At 43.2% G+C, this 14,816-nt stretch overlaps 1 protein-coding gene across 4 annotated transcripts in view; it reads left to right on the plus strand.

The window, feature by feature from the left end:
• The first annotated feature begins 6,557 nt into the window (after positions 1-6,557).
• The window catches only part of LOC308314396 (ELKS/Rab6-interacting/CAST family member 1-like), a 31,701-nt gene continuing 23,442 nt past the window's right edge, over positions 6,558-14,816 (plus strand). For 2 of the 4 annotated variants that reach the window (XM_080762018.1, XM_080762019.1), the window contains exons 1-10: positions 6,558-6,719; positions 7,872-8,700; positions 8,839-9,027; positions 10,178-10,213; positions 11,381-11,422; positions 12,404-12,695; positions 13,256-13,383; positions 13,481-13,555; positions 13,801-13,956; positions 14,348-14,515. In XM_080762018.1, coding sequence (XP_080618144.1) covers positions 8,164-8,700; positions 8,839-9,027; positions 10,178-10,213; positions 11,381-11,422; positions 12,404-12,695; positions 13,256-13,383; positions 13,481-13,555; positions 13,801-13,956; positions 14,348-14,515 — 1,623 coding nt within the window. In that variant the 5' untranslated portion in view covers positions 6,558-6,719; positions 7,872-8,163. The remainder of the gene's footprint in view (positions 6,720-7,871; positions 8,701-8,838; positions 9,028-10,177; positions 10,214-11,380; positions 11,423-12,403; positions 12,696-13,255; positions 13,384-13,480; positions 13,556-13,800; positions 13,957-14,347; positions 14,516-14,816) is intronic. The other 2 variants (XM_080762020.1, XM_080762021.1) reach the window with 2 other exon arrangements.

Consider the following 14,816-nt stretch of genomic DNA (forward strand, 5'->3'; position numbering starts at 1 on the left):
TGTGCTCTGGCTTGGATCAATGGAAGTTCTTATTATCGGTATCACAATGAAAGCTTATGTGTTATATTATCATTAAAAGCTTAGTTATTTTGCCAATTATTTGGGGGGCCATTAATATCACTCACAGGTAAGAACCACAGATGTGCAGTGTGCAATGTTTCCACTATCAATGTTCAATCTCAGAAGTGCATGGCAAAAACTATTGATAAAAGCCATATCTATTACATCATAAATAGGCCCACCTTCTGGTACTTATGCAGAATATGCACATTCTCCAGACATTACCTGCTGCTAAAGTGATTTCTCAGGGGAGAGGAGACTCTTTATCATTCTTTATTAGTATTCCTTTAACTTAAATTTTTTGCTCACATATACAGTATACTATACTGTACAACACAACAATAACAATAATAGGATATACTGAGTATAGCCTATTATTGTTATTGTTGTGTTGTGTTACTTCTTCTTGCACCAAGGACAAAATGCATTGTTTTCTGTTTTGAAACAAATGATCAAACTTACAATGCCTTTTATGTTGATATGAATAAGGAGGACAAGGACACACTGAAGTGAAAACATGCATTAGCTTCAGTTTTAACGCAGTCATACTTTGACTGTATGCATGCCTTCAGTACATGGTACAGTAGCACCCCCAAGAGGATAAAAACTGCTCATGATAAACTATTATAGTCAGGGTTGAAAATAGGGTATAGCAGCTGTAATTGAGAGTACACAACTACTACTACACACACACACACACACACACACACACACACACACACACACCCATGTGTGTGTACATTACAACTTTATTTTGTACTGATTGCCTGTTAATACAGGGGGAAGAAGCCTTTTAGCTGCCTGCTGCCAATGGCCTTGAGACTGCATAGCCATTTTCCATGTGATATAATCTGAAAGAGTTCATGGTTTAGTTGGGGTGGTTTGAGTCTTCTTTGATGATTGCAAAAGTGCTGACAGTGTTTGTCATATACTGTACATACTCACTCACAATAGAAAGGGAATCTCTGTTGGAACTGTTACCCCGCGACCTGATTCCGGATAAGCGGTTATGGATGGATGGGATGGGATGGATCATTGATTGATTGATTGATTGATTGATTGATTGATAACTTTATTATTCAAAACAGCACGAGGTACAGTCACAAAAATCGTGGGGACATGTTTCCATTGTGATTCTATGTAATTCAATGAATCAGCATAGCATTAAAATAACACAATAATACATGTCAACAACAAAACATTACAGTATATTTATACAAAAAGGATAAAAGCAGTGGATGCATTTCTATCCCCACTTGTTGTTCAGGACAGTTTTGAAAGAATCCAGTGATTTACATGTTTAATGGATATGGTGTCAGGGCAACATTTTTGTGGTAGACTTGTAGAATGAGAGTATTCCCATGTTTGAGAAATTGAGATGTAAAACTGTAAACATGATCAAACAGACACTGCTGGACTGATCGTCATGAAACTTTATGCACAGTCCAAGGAAGAACCTCCACCTCAACTTTTTCAATTCAGCCTCATGGTGATGCCATAACAGGCCTTGACCCATAGCCGAGTAGTTTTCCAAAAAACTTGCAACTAATAGTACAGATTTTGGTATACATTCAGATTTTTCAGATTACAATTGGCATTCAAATTTTGCAGTATGGGCCTGTTTTGCAAAAAGTGACACAAGCCAAGATCGTTCTGTCCGATCTGCCTCTAGTGATTTCACTGACACCCATAGGGGGTCACACATTTGAACAATTGTCTGTCGTATAGTATAGCCTACAAACTGTATTTCCCCCACAGCTTGTGTCTTGACGGCTGCACTCCACGACTGACTGATCTTGCTCAGAGGAGCACACTGAAAATTAAGTAAAAACAGAAGAATGACTTGTTTGTTTGTTTGTTTGTTTATTTTCACTTACAAGAATATTGAAAATTGATACACAAATCAATAGAAATGTGAAGGAGAATGCCTAAAAAGAAAAACAATATAATTAATAATTATAGACAATATAACAAGAAAATAAAACAGCAAGAGCATATCACAATAGTAGAAGACAAAGGCTGGGTTTCCCGAACACATTTAGTGTAAGACTTGTTTATATATTATATCTTCTTCTTTTTTTTTTCTTCTTTTTTTTTGAGTAAAGAGAGCCTACTGTCAGCTGTCCAGCAGTCCAAATATTATTAAATTAAATTTCAGAATGGTAGACCTGAGGCCTACCATTGTGTGGCACATCAATACACTGACATGAAAACGCGTCATCAGAGCGGAGGGAGGGGCGTCAGCTGCGACGTTTTTGGGCGTTCCTGTCTTGTTTCGTGTCAGTGTGTGCATGGAATGTCTATGTTCACAGGCTTCTGTGTGCGGCCTAGAGGGCATCTGAGCATGTGCAGCACTACATGTCTTACACTAAATGTGTTCGGGAAACCCAGCCAAGACAAAGTCACAAAACGGTAAACTGTATACTATGTATAGGGAAAATATTGAATGGACCAAGGTTCAATTGGCAGAACGAATGGAAAGTAGGCCTATTTGGTCATTAAGAGAAGTGATTTTAGAACCTTCTTGAATTAGTGCAGACAACTCTCATATAGATGTAAAGGCAGAGAATTCCATATTTTAGACCCTCTGAAGCCTATATTATTATATTAACCTGTTGCAGTTTGAGACGTTTGGAGGTCTGAGGTGATTCCAGCTATGCCTGTTGGGTAATTATGGACCTTATATCATAAGAATTATACCATTATGAAATAAGGAGGAAAGGGATTTCCCCGATGAGCCATGAACAAATAGACCAATTTGAAGATGGTTCACTTGGTAAACACAGGGGACACCTAATCGACTAACTAAAGGCTGAGATGAATGTCTTGGATGTATACAAGTTATTGTTCTTCTTATTCTTCTTATTGTTTCTGAAGAAGGGTAGCCTATAATGGTTCAAGTTTGGTCTGATGATGAGTATACTATAGCCCTGCACTGCCCAGACTATATTACAATAAAATGGAATGCACTTTTCATTGCAATCAGAACTGCAGACTCACTCCCAATCTTCCCCCATAGTCTGAAAACCCACCTGTTCTATGCAGACTCCATTTTAGCCCGTAGCACTTGCCGTAGCACTTGCACTAGCCCCAACGACCTTACAGGCGTATGCAAAGGCTCAACTTATGTAACTTAGATAGCATTTTATGCAGACATAGCACTATATAGTATATGCGTAGTTTCATGATATTCCACGGTTCTTAGCTTACATATGATTCATGATGACTATTATGATGTATTACGATGTTTTTTGTTCTTGCTTACTGTAAATCGCTCTGGATTAAGAGCATCTGCTAAATGCCTAAATTGTAAATCATAGAATAATATAACATAGTGGCTACCTCAGAGCAAATGCACAGGTTTTACGTAAGATCTTAGTATTTTTTTGTAGATAACAACCAAAGGAACTACAGAAAGAAACCAAAAATGATATAATACACACCAACAGATATACATGAAACAACAACATACTGTATGCACCAGATTGGATTTATTCAACGCAGGAGGCCACCTTTTAAAGCTTAGGGCAGTATATATTTGAACCATATGTTTTACTTTTTTTAAATCAATTGGAGTTGCAGAGCTTCACTCCAAACAAACCAAAGAAGGTTTCTACAGAAAGTGTCTAATTTCATCTTCCTGGTTTAAGCCCCTCTGCATCATGGTTTGAAGAGTATGAATGTAGTAACTTTCTCTTCTTTTTTTTTTATTATTATATTTTTTATCCCACGATTTTGTAACCATTTTTCTATACCAATGTATCTCCAACCTGGTGCATATGTTGTTGTTTCATGTATATCTGTTGGTGTGTATTATATCATTTTTGGTTTCTTTCTGTAGTTCCTTTGGTTGTTATCTTGATTGTTCTATCTATCTTACATCAGTATTTTTCAGTTTTTCAGTTTAGTTGCTAGAGTACAAAAGGAAAACAATACAACAAAAGGAATAACATTGGAAATGTAAATTAAGCCCACAGACCTAGATAGGACTTGTGAGATCTTTATTTGTTGTACCGGTGAAATGAGTATCTCTTACTCCTCTTCGTCCTATGGGACATAAGGCTTCAATGAGCACTCTCCATTTCATTCATTAACCTACTCACTCAGGGTTGTCACACCTGCAGTGATGGGAGGGGCACCAAAATGTGGTGTTTTGATTGGTTAATGGGGGCACTCCCTTAGTATAAAACATATAAAAGTACAAACCTTTGTGTACATGACCTGATGAAGATCAAATAGATTGAAACGTCAGTATTTCAATAAAGAACGTCTTTCTTGTACCTGTGGTGTGCGGGCTCCATCCAATATCTACTGAAGTTTATTTAGTCCAGCACCCAGCCTGTCGATGTGCGTATTCTACGTCTGCTCATGAATTATGTACTGGCCGTATAGCATGACTTGAGCTTTGTACAGGGTTTGATGAGGGCAGATCAACATATGGTATGTCAGGTATGACAGGTACTATAAGTCAGTGATACTCAACCTCAGGCCCGCGGGCCACATCAGGCCCGCAGGACCATTATGACTGGCCCACCAATGAAAATCTAAAAAAAAGAAGAAAACAAAATCTGGAAAATGAAATAAAAATAAATAAATCTGAATGAAGTTATCTTTAATTACATTATTATAAGTAATACTATTAGAGTTGTACTATTACTCGAACGAAAATAAAAGCTTGGGGGGGGGGAGATGCAATGCAAATGAAAGACATATACTGTGTATCCCTATTCCCTGACATAATTTTATAGCTAAACGGACAGAATTCTATTTTATTTGAATGATGAAACCCAGCTGCCATTAATAGTTGGAAATGGAAATGGAAATTGCGGAAATGGAAATTGCGGAAATTGTAATTGTGGAAATGGTGGAAATGGAAATTGCGGAAATGGTAATTGCGGAAATGGTGGAAATGGAAATTGCGGAAATGGAAATTGAGGAAATTGCGGAAATGGAAATTGCGGAAATGGAAATTGCGGAAATTGCTCTTCACTTATAGCTATCTATTTTCAGGTAGATTGTTTTATTTTACTCAGTCAGCCATATCACTACTCATTTTTTTTCATGAAAAAGGTCATAGCTGGGTAATCTATTTTCAGGCAAATTGTGTTTATTGTATTTTATTTTACTCAGCCATAACAATTTATTTTCTGTTAACCAACTTGCTGGCTGGCAGGCAGGCAGACAGCTACTCATAGACAGGCAGACAGACAGACAGCTACTCATGGAGAATTGGACAGGCAGGCAGTCAGACAGCTACTCATAGACAGACAGACAGCTACTCATGGAGAATTGGACAGGCAGGCAGACAGCTACTCATGGACAATTGGACAGGCAGGAAGGCAGACAGCTACTCATAGACAGACAGACAGCTACTCATGGACAATTGGACAGGCAGGAAGGCAGACAGCTACTCATAGACAGGCAGACAGACAGCTATTCATGGACAATTAGGCAGGCAGGCAGACAGCTACTCATAGACAGGCAGACAGACAGCTACTCATGGACAATTAGGCAGGCAGGCAGACAGCTACTCAGACAGGCAGACAGACAGCTACTCATGGACAATTGGACAGGCAGGCAGGCAGACAGACAGCTACTCATAGACAGGCAGGCAGACAGCTACTCATAGACAGGCAGACAGTAAGACAGCTACTCATTGACAGACAGACAAATAACTACTCATGGACAGACAGACAGGCAGGCAGGCAGGCAGGCAAAGAGCTACTCATGTTATGTTATTATAACAGCTACTCATGTTATGTGCAATAATTTGTGCAGTTATGGAAACAGCTCTTTGTGTTTATGCAAGAAAATGTAACACATTTATTTATTTACATATTGTGTGCATGCACATTGTAGTTTGTACTTTGATACATTTTGCGAAAATAAAGCAATTGAAAGAGAGAAGTTATCAAGTATCATTAATGTCGTAATTTTATCTACTGGCCCCTGGCCCCTTGCCATTTTTGTAATGTGGCCCACAGGTAAATCTATTTGAGTATCCCTGCTATAAGTCAAAAGGGAGGAAGACTAAGGACGGGTGGGGAGCCGAGGGATCAACATATGGAATGTCAGAACAGGTCAGCTCCATGGAGATTTAAGGGTTTGATGTTTGAGGTCAGATATAGAGTTGCTGGCCGGCTCCATGCAGACCTATAGATCATCACATATAGGTGATGATAGACTGGATCATCACCTATAGGTGATGATCTATTACTACCACGTCAATATTTATTATTAGGCCTACTGCCTGCCAGTTAATTAAATCAATTTAGAAGAATCCCTATCTGATTTATTACTTATTCGTAATAATAGGCCTAATAGTCACTGATAACATTTTAAATATTCAGAGGACAGGACAGGTCATTCATTGCTGCTGACCATCTGCATTTTCCCCAACAGTCGTGGCCGCGCTTGTGAAATTCAAGCGTGGCGATGAGTGCCGCGTGAACGCGCATCACGGGCTTGTTGACGTCACTGAAGCGCCCTGGCTCTCCAGAGCCGCTGCTTTTACTGGCAAAAGATGGGAAAATCAGATACACTCATAATCATAGCGAGGAATTAAAAGAAAATGAGCGTTTCTGCAGCCGATTTCCATTTGACGCAGGATTCAAAATTGACACCGTTTTGACGTCCACCGGGGGGCAAAGGATAATAAGGTAGTTGGTTTAGTGATATATTTTCATGACAGGCTATTGTGTTAGCGAACGAAAGGGGAAAAAATAAGATTCTGCCTGACCACTCAGTTGAAAGGAATAACCTCCATTATCGTGAGCTAATCTGAGCAAATAGGTTGGGCAATTTATACTTGGTTACTTTGCACGCTACAATGACACGATCTGCAGCAAGGAATGCGAGATGTGAATGAATAAAAGCGTAGCCTAAATGATCAGCCCTTTAATGGAGGTGGAGGAGTAGGAGGAGAAAAATGGGATATGCTTTGGGTGTCTCCAAAGCAAACGCTTAACGTTCTACCTTATACGTTATAGTGGGGATTGTGTAAAGAAGTGGTCCACTCTACTGTTTATCCCATTCTGCTGCATTTTATACGGATGATCCGATCTAAATTGAACACATCAGATCAGACGACCCCCTTCCTTTTAAAAGACAATCGTAGGCTTAATTTTGTAACCTGGGAGGATATTTTTCCTTGGACTGACAGTCCTTCCCCACTTAGAGGCCGTAGCCCGTAGCTATATCGATAGCACTTACAAATGTTTATATAGAGAACGTAATCGTTATTATACATTAATCCGTTGAAGTGCTTTTAAACGGACACGATTATGAGTCCATGTAATGTAACGGTAGTAGTAAAATGTGTTAGCTATAGCTGTAGCGCCGCTAGCTAGGCCACGCAGACAGTCAGCTGAATGCCTGAGAAGCCTGTGGTGGGTTTGTTGCAAAAATAAATCCTCCGTGTGGACCCGTACCGTACCGTACGTTACATTTGTGCTCTTATCAGTGTCGGTGTGTGTTACAAATGGATACATGAACACAGGATTGTTATTGTTTAGGTGGGAACCGTTACATTCAAGGCTTAAAGACCCGGCCAGTGACTCTGAAAGTTGAAAGCCTCAACATGTTTTTGTGTAAAGGATTGGTCAGTAATCCTTTTTAAGGGATGGTTATTGTTTATGTTCCATCCCGGTATTCACCCAAGTTGTCTCTGTTGTTACACAGGACTTTCTATCTGAATGAATAGGGTATGATTCAATCAGCATAGCTCCTCCTGATAGCATATAATATAATCATTACACAGGACGGACTCAATTTGTTTTGTTTTCTAAATGAATTAATTTCTTCTCTTTCAGAGCAGTATATTGGGACAAGCGGAAGACAGCTCAGGTTAGAAGAGCATCATCAGTCAAGGAGTCAGGAGAAACATAGAGCTCCGATATATCATGAACATTGTGCTTGCTGATTCTTGAAACAGAATCACCGTCACACACACACACACACACACACACACACACACACACACACACACACACAGAACTGCTGCTGGGAGACGCGAGGTCACACAATCGGCGAGCATATCTTGGCACCCGTGAGACCTTAGATTTTCAGTAAGACTGTCAGCTCCATTCTTCTACTTAGCAGAAGATGTACGGCAGTGCCCGCTCTGTTGGCAGAGGGGAAGCCAACCACAGTGGAGGGAGAGAGGGAGGGGGTGGCGCTAGTCAGGGATCCGGCCGCTCCCCTCGCCTGCCCCGCTCGCCTAGGATGGGTCACCGTCGCACCAACAGCACCGGAGGCAGCGGAGGTGGCCCCGGAGGGCCGGGGGGTAAAACCCTGTCCATGGAGAACATACAGTCCCTCAACGCAGCGTATGCTACCTCAGGGCCCATGTACCTGAGCGACAACGAGGTTGCCTTGGTAACTGACCACATCCCAAAGAGTGGTGGGACAATGACGACTATGGGGAGGCAGAGGGTGATGTATGGGTCAAGGGGCAGCAGTGGTGGCGGGGTGGCTGCTAGCACCCCCAACATTGCCACCTCAGTGCCCACCAATGCCGTGGGCATGATGGTCGGTGATGCGCTGGCGTTTGGGGACCACCACATGGCGTCCACTGTGCCCCACTCTCTGAGACAAGCCAGGGACAACACCATATTGGACCTGCAGGCCCAACTCAAAGAGGTAACTCACTCTGCTTTTATGCTGGCTTTACCTCATTGCTTGTATATGTTTTGTTTTTGCTGGAGAACCTTGTCGCGTGTGTACTTTTAGCCTTGGTGTTAGTTGCATCATGTTACATAATCATTTTGGATCCCTCAGGTTCTGCGTGAGAATGAGTTATTGCGGCGGGAAGTGGAGGTGAAGGAGAGCAAGCTCAGCTCCTCCATGAATTCTATCAAGACCTTCTGGAGCCCCGAGCTGAAAAAGGAGCGAGCGCTTCGAAAAGACGAGGTCTCCAAGATCACTGTGTGGAAGGAACAATACCGCGTAATTCAGGATGAAACACAGGTATGCCTTGCCAATCCTTTTGGCCTGCGTTTGCATAGTAGGCGGTGTCATCACAGCAAGTCAAAATCAAAGCTTAGTAAATATTTGTTATTTCCTCAGAGCTCCTCTGTTCACACAATTTTAGCTCACGTTTATTACATCGCAAATAAATCTGAATCTTTGTATGCTTTAGAAATGGCTGGATATGAAAATGTATATATATATATATATATATATATATATATATATATAGTGAGGCTGAAGATCTTAAAGCTGGGTGGAGAACAAATTTCACTGCGGTAACGTGTGTGACAAATCATATGACTTTGACTTTGGGTATGTGTGGAGTGGTTTACCTGCTGCTAAGAATAAGGAAGCGTGGAATTCCTCTTGGGCATGAATCACATAGTAAATGACAAGCTTCAGGGAACCACACTTTGCATTAAAAAGAAGAAAAAGCCTGCACGTGTGCACTGTGCATGGGTCTGACTGAATGAAGATTTTAGATATTTCTTGTGTGGCATTCATTCTCTGCTTTATTTGGATAGGAGAGTGTAGAGAGACAGGAAACCTGAGGGGCGTGGGGGGAGGGGGACACGGTACAAGAGTTATTTTCAGATTGGGGACACCGCACATTAAAGAAAATATGAATAATAACCCAGGCTTTGATGGAGAGATGAGCCTGATCAAGTGTGAGCGATTGAGGGGTCGCACTGTGTGCTAGTTATGAAATAAGAGGTCGATGGCCTTCGATTCCCGTCAAAGCTGGGTTATACCAAGGCATGTTCATACAGACTGCTTTAAATGGTAGGAAAGGTTATGAAAACTCCCACGGTAAAGGCTCATTCATAGTCTGGATTTTCGGTGGTGAGGTGACCACCGAACTAGAACATGATGTCACGAGCCGCGGTGAAGAGCAAACCACCTCCAACACCCCAGCCCTTCTCTCTGTTTTTACTCGCCACCGCTCAACGTTATTTCAGCTCCGGTGGTCAGCTCACCACCGGAGCGGTGGTCACCTCACCACCGAAAATCCAGACTATGAGCCTTAAGACTTTTACTCCTTGCCCTATTTCTACTTATGTCTCTCACACACTTGCCTAATCCATGTCATTCCTCTTGTTTTTCCCATTTCTTTTACCCTGATTGTTTCTCTCTCCCTGGCCTCCAGGAGCCAGGGGAAAGAGACGCTGGCTCTGCATTTAGGGTAATGCCCTGCTCAGCACCTTCCCTCTCACTCTGTGTGTCTTCATGTGTGTGTATTTGAGAGCACACACAAATACATACACGTACAAGTGCCTACATATCCAATTTTAACAAGAATCCAGATTTTGAGGAGAGAACAACTGGAAACGTATTAGATCTGTGGTATTTAGAATCCGTAGAATATTGAGGAAAAAAGGTGAATCATGTGAGTCTTCCGTTGTTTTCTCCTTGCATGTGCTGCCAGAGGTCTAATCCATTAATGAATGTACTGGAGTCGATGGGTAGATCTGTATAATTTGGTGTGTTGGCTCCTGCTGAGTCACAGAAATCACAACATGGGCTAATTCCCAGTAATGCCCCACTAGCGTAAAGCTAATCAGTGGTTGCTCTAATTTAAAAACGTCTGCTTTCACATGTTGGCCTCCTCCCACGCGCACACGGTTGCACGCGCACAAGTGCAGGCGTGAGCACACACAAATGCACAGAGGCATCTGGGTAATTATCCCTTCCATGTAACTGTCCGCCCCCTCATGTAGCCAGCCTCCAACTGAGCGTGCATGTCTGTCCTTGCACATGAGAGCACTGCGTGTTAGGCCTGTATGTGTGAATTTAGCTGGGCCTATATTTGACTGTGTACTGTACAGTATGTGTCATTGCTCTCTGCTGGCAGTGCTGATGTGTTGTGTACTCTGGCCACGCAGCTTTTGAGAAAATCTCCACTATAAGACATTGATCCCCCTTATCCTCTGTGATAAGTGCCTGTTGTTACCTAGCCTCCAAAATGTGCCTTGTTGTGAAATGGCTGTCAAGTTCCGCTTCTCGCTAAAGCCGGACCGTCCGGACCGACAACAGGCAAATTGGCATTGCTTTTTACTGCTCATCAGCGCGGATAAATTATGCCAGCAGTCTAAAGGAGACATTAACTGATTATGTGAATGGAGGCAAGCGGAGGAGACAAGGGGAAATTGTGAGACGAAGGCATGTTGCACGTTTGAACCACAGTTTTCCTCGCACCGTGGACGTCTCTGGCCTGGACTGTGGCTTTTATTTGTGCTCACGCAGTGTGGTGTTGTTGTTGTGACCCTGTTTCATCATTATGGTTAATGCATCACATCTCTCTTTATGGCCTCTTCGCTCTGAAACGCCTCACTGTGTTGTCTCTCCTCAGGCGGAGAGAGAGCAAGAGCGAGGAGCGAGCGGGAGGGAAGAGGTGTGTGTGTGTGTGTGGGTGGGGGGTGGAGGGAAGGATCAGTGCAGGCACAGCAGTGAGTCAGCCTTAGTCAGTCAGTAGTCACGGGGTGGAGGGGAAGGGAGCGGTATGGGGCTGATGGAAAGTGAGGGTTAGCGATACGAAAGGTGAGAGTGCTGGAGAGAAACAGATAGGGCGTGGGCGTCCACGGTCGGTGGACGGGAGTGGAGAAAGGAGGAGTCCAGGAGAGAATGAACAAGGAAGGAAATGGAGGGAGGGGGCCTGGAGGAAGAGAAGGCGGACAGAGCCAAACGGTGGCAGCCACTGACTTCTCCCTTTGTTCTGTCGTCTGAAACGGCCCACAGCTGATCCACACCAGACAATGTAATACAGCATTATGCGTTGGTCTCACGGGCCACGGCGTCACTGCCAAGTACCCGTGGCTTCAAATGCCACAAACATTGCAACAGTACACTAGGCCGATTGTGTTTCACCACTTGTATTTCGCCGGGCATGAAATGTAAGACACAAGGCATGGCCGCAACGCTTTCCTTTCAAGTCATCAATAAATCCTCAATCATGCAGGGTTCAGTCGTAACACGAGATATTATGCCAGGATCCATAAACACAGAGAAAGGCGGTTTCTCGTCATCGCTGTGGTTTTGAATTTGTTAGCCAACCTCTTGGGTATCTTATCAAAATAAAGATTGGATGAACTTGACACTGGTCCAATGAAGGCTATTTGCCGTGTTTGTGGTGGGTTTCCGGCGAGGGATTATGGAAGGCCATTTGTTACAGTGTAAACACAGCATTTATAAGGCGTTAATTGCTCAAATGGCCTTCCATGTCTAGATTAGGTCCTCTTTAGTGACCCCTGTTTGGGGGGGATTTAAAAAAAGGAATTAAATGGACAAAAAAGCAAGTTATAGTAGTAGACTAATGAATGGGCTTTCCAAACCGTAAATGGGGAAACATTTGTCCTTTTTATGTCTTTGCCACCAGCACCTTCAGATGACGGCGCAGGCCCTCCAGGACGAGCTGCGGATCCAGAGGGACCTGAACCAGCTGCTCCAGCAGGACCCGTCTCACCACGGCCGCGAGCTGGCCTTGACCTCCGAGCCCACCGAGGAGAACTTCAGGCGGCTGCACAGCGAGCACGAGCGGCAGGCCAAGGAGCTCTTCCTCCTGAGGAAGACCCTGGAGGAGATGGAGCTGAGGATCGACACGCAGAAGCAGACCCTGGGAGCCAGGGACGAGTCCATCAAGAAGCTGCTGGAGATGCTGCAGAGCAAAGGTGGGTCTGTGCTGCTGTTTGCTTTCTCACCTTTGTGACAGTCTTCACTTTTAACATGCAGAGATTCTTGGAAATAATGTGCCCTAATGAAGATATTCAGTTCAATCTTTATTAAAGTCTCAAATCAGATGTAGATTGTAGAGCGACACCGCTCTGTCTGTGTTTGCAAACAGACAGAGATCCCACCCAGAGCAAGCAATATATCCTTATGTAAGATAAGATCTCTATATGTACTGTATGCATTCAACTATCACGATTCAGTTATTATTCAATCACCTAACACTCCAAAATGTTCATTGTTCAGAAAATGATATACCGTATTTATACATACACACACAGTACACACAAAGTAATACTGCCTCATAAAAGTTGGTGTTGTGACTGTATATATTGTCAATTACTTGCATGAGAGGAGAAGAGGTGGTGGAGTTTGCTGTTTTAGCAGACAGTTTGAGGATCCAATGGAGGTTTTGTCCGAAGCACTTTTTAATACTATCCATTAGTTCAAATATGTTTTTTAACCAAGCAACATATCATATATATAATCTTTGCCCCTCCAGGTCCATCTGCCAAGGCCTCAGAGGAAGACCAGGAACGGACCAGAAGGCTGGCCGACGCCGAGATGCATCGGCACCACCTGGAGAGTCTCCTGGACCAGAGAGACAGAGAGACTCAGGCTCTGAGAGAGGTCAGAAACCAGAGAAACACCTGTTTCTGTGTTGTTCTCTACCATGACAATCTTTCACGTCTGCTCATCACATGTTGTACTTAATCTTCCTCGACAGGAGCTGCACCGCCGATATGAGGGAACCCCCGAATCCACCAAAACCAAGGCTCTACAGACTGTCATCGACATGAAGGTGGGAATTTTCCTATTTAGTCATTTACTTTTGTGTCTATGAATGGTTTCAGACTCTCATCAATGAAAGCATCTTCACTTCCTGGACTCCAAATAAAAGAAAGTTATAATGTTATGTTATGTTTAGGGGGAATACATTATATTGAGATAAAAAATATTATTTAGATTATTATTATTGCCATCATCAGATATCATTGATATCTGTGTGAATATAACAGTATCATCCCGTGTGTTCCTCTGTCTCAGGACGCTAAGCTCAACTCCATGGAGAGGGGTCTTAGGGACATGGAGGAGGAGCTGCTGATGCTGAAGTCCAACGGGCTGCTGAGCTGCGAGGAGCGGCAGGAGGAGATGAAGCAGATGGAGGTGTACCGCAGCCACACCAAGTTCATGAAGAACAAGGTTTGGGCACGATGCCAACATGGAATGTAGTTGGTGTTACAATACGCTTTGTGTGCTCTGGGTTCCAGACCTACTTAACTCTTTTCCCCCCCAAGTCCGTATATATACAGGCGTCGACGCTAGGTGCTACTCAAGTGTGTGTAGCGAGTGTGTGGGGCGGGCGGGCGGGGGCCAAACTGCATCTTTTAAAGTGAACGCGTATGCTAGCACTGGGAACTGGGCCAATCTGAAAGCTCACAATGCATTGTGAGATGGTAAATCTGCTATTTTGCCAGAATGACCCCCGCCCCCCAAAAACAAACAATAGTTCACAGGACTGAAACCTAACCTAACCTAACTCCATAAAACAAATGTTTTTCTTCAATCTCCTCTGCTCGTTGTGGCTGTTCAGATGGAGCAGGTGAAGCAGGACCTGTCTAGGAAGGACACAGAGATGCTGGGTCTGCAGACCAAGCTGGAGACGCTCAACAATCAGTTCTCAGACAGCAAGCAGCACATTGAGGTCCTCAAGGAATCCCTCACCGCCAAGGAGCAACGTGCAGCCATCTTACAGACTGAGGTACAAATTAGATTTTTGATTAACCGTAGAACACTAAACACGGGTGATTTCCACCCGGACAATTATATTTTTGTAATTTTCATAATGTTGCTGATGTCTGAGGTAGGTGGGTCTTTCAGTACCTTTATGATGCTCAGTGACATCATAGAAGGTAGGTGTGTTTACCTGCCCACATCCCTGTTTATTTCTACTGGCAGGTGTTCGCGTGAATTTCACCCGTGCTTAGTGATAGAGTGATAGAAATAAATCCCATACACGCACAATTGTATCTTCTTCACTGGACCATTGTCACATGTCCCAG

The sequence above is a fragment of the Protomyctophum bolini genome, assembly GCF_963924005.1.
Source record: "Protomyctophum bolini genome assembly, chromosome: 4".
Lineage (NCBI taxonomy): Eukaryota > Metazoa > Chordata > Actinopteri > Myctophiformes > Myctophidae > Protomyctophum > Protomyctophum bolini.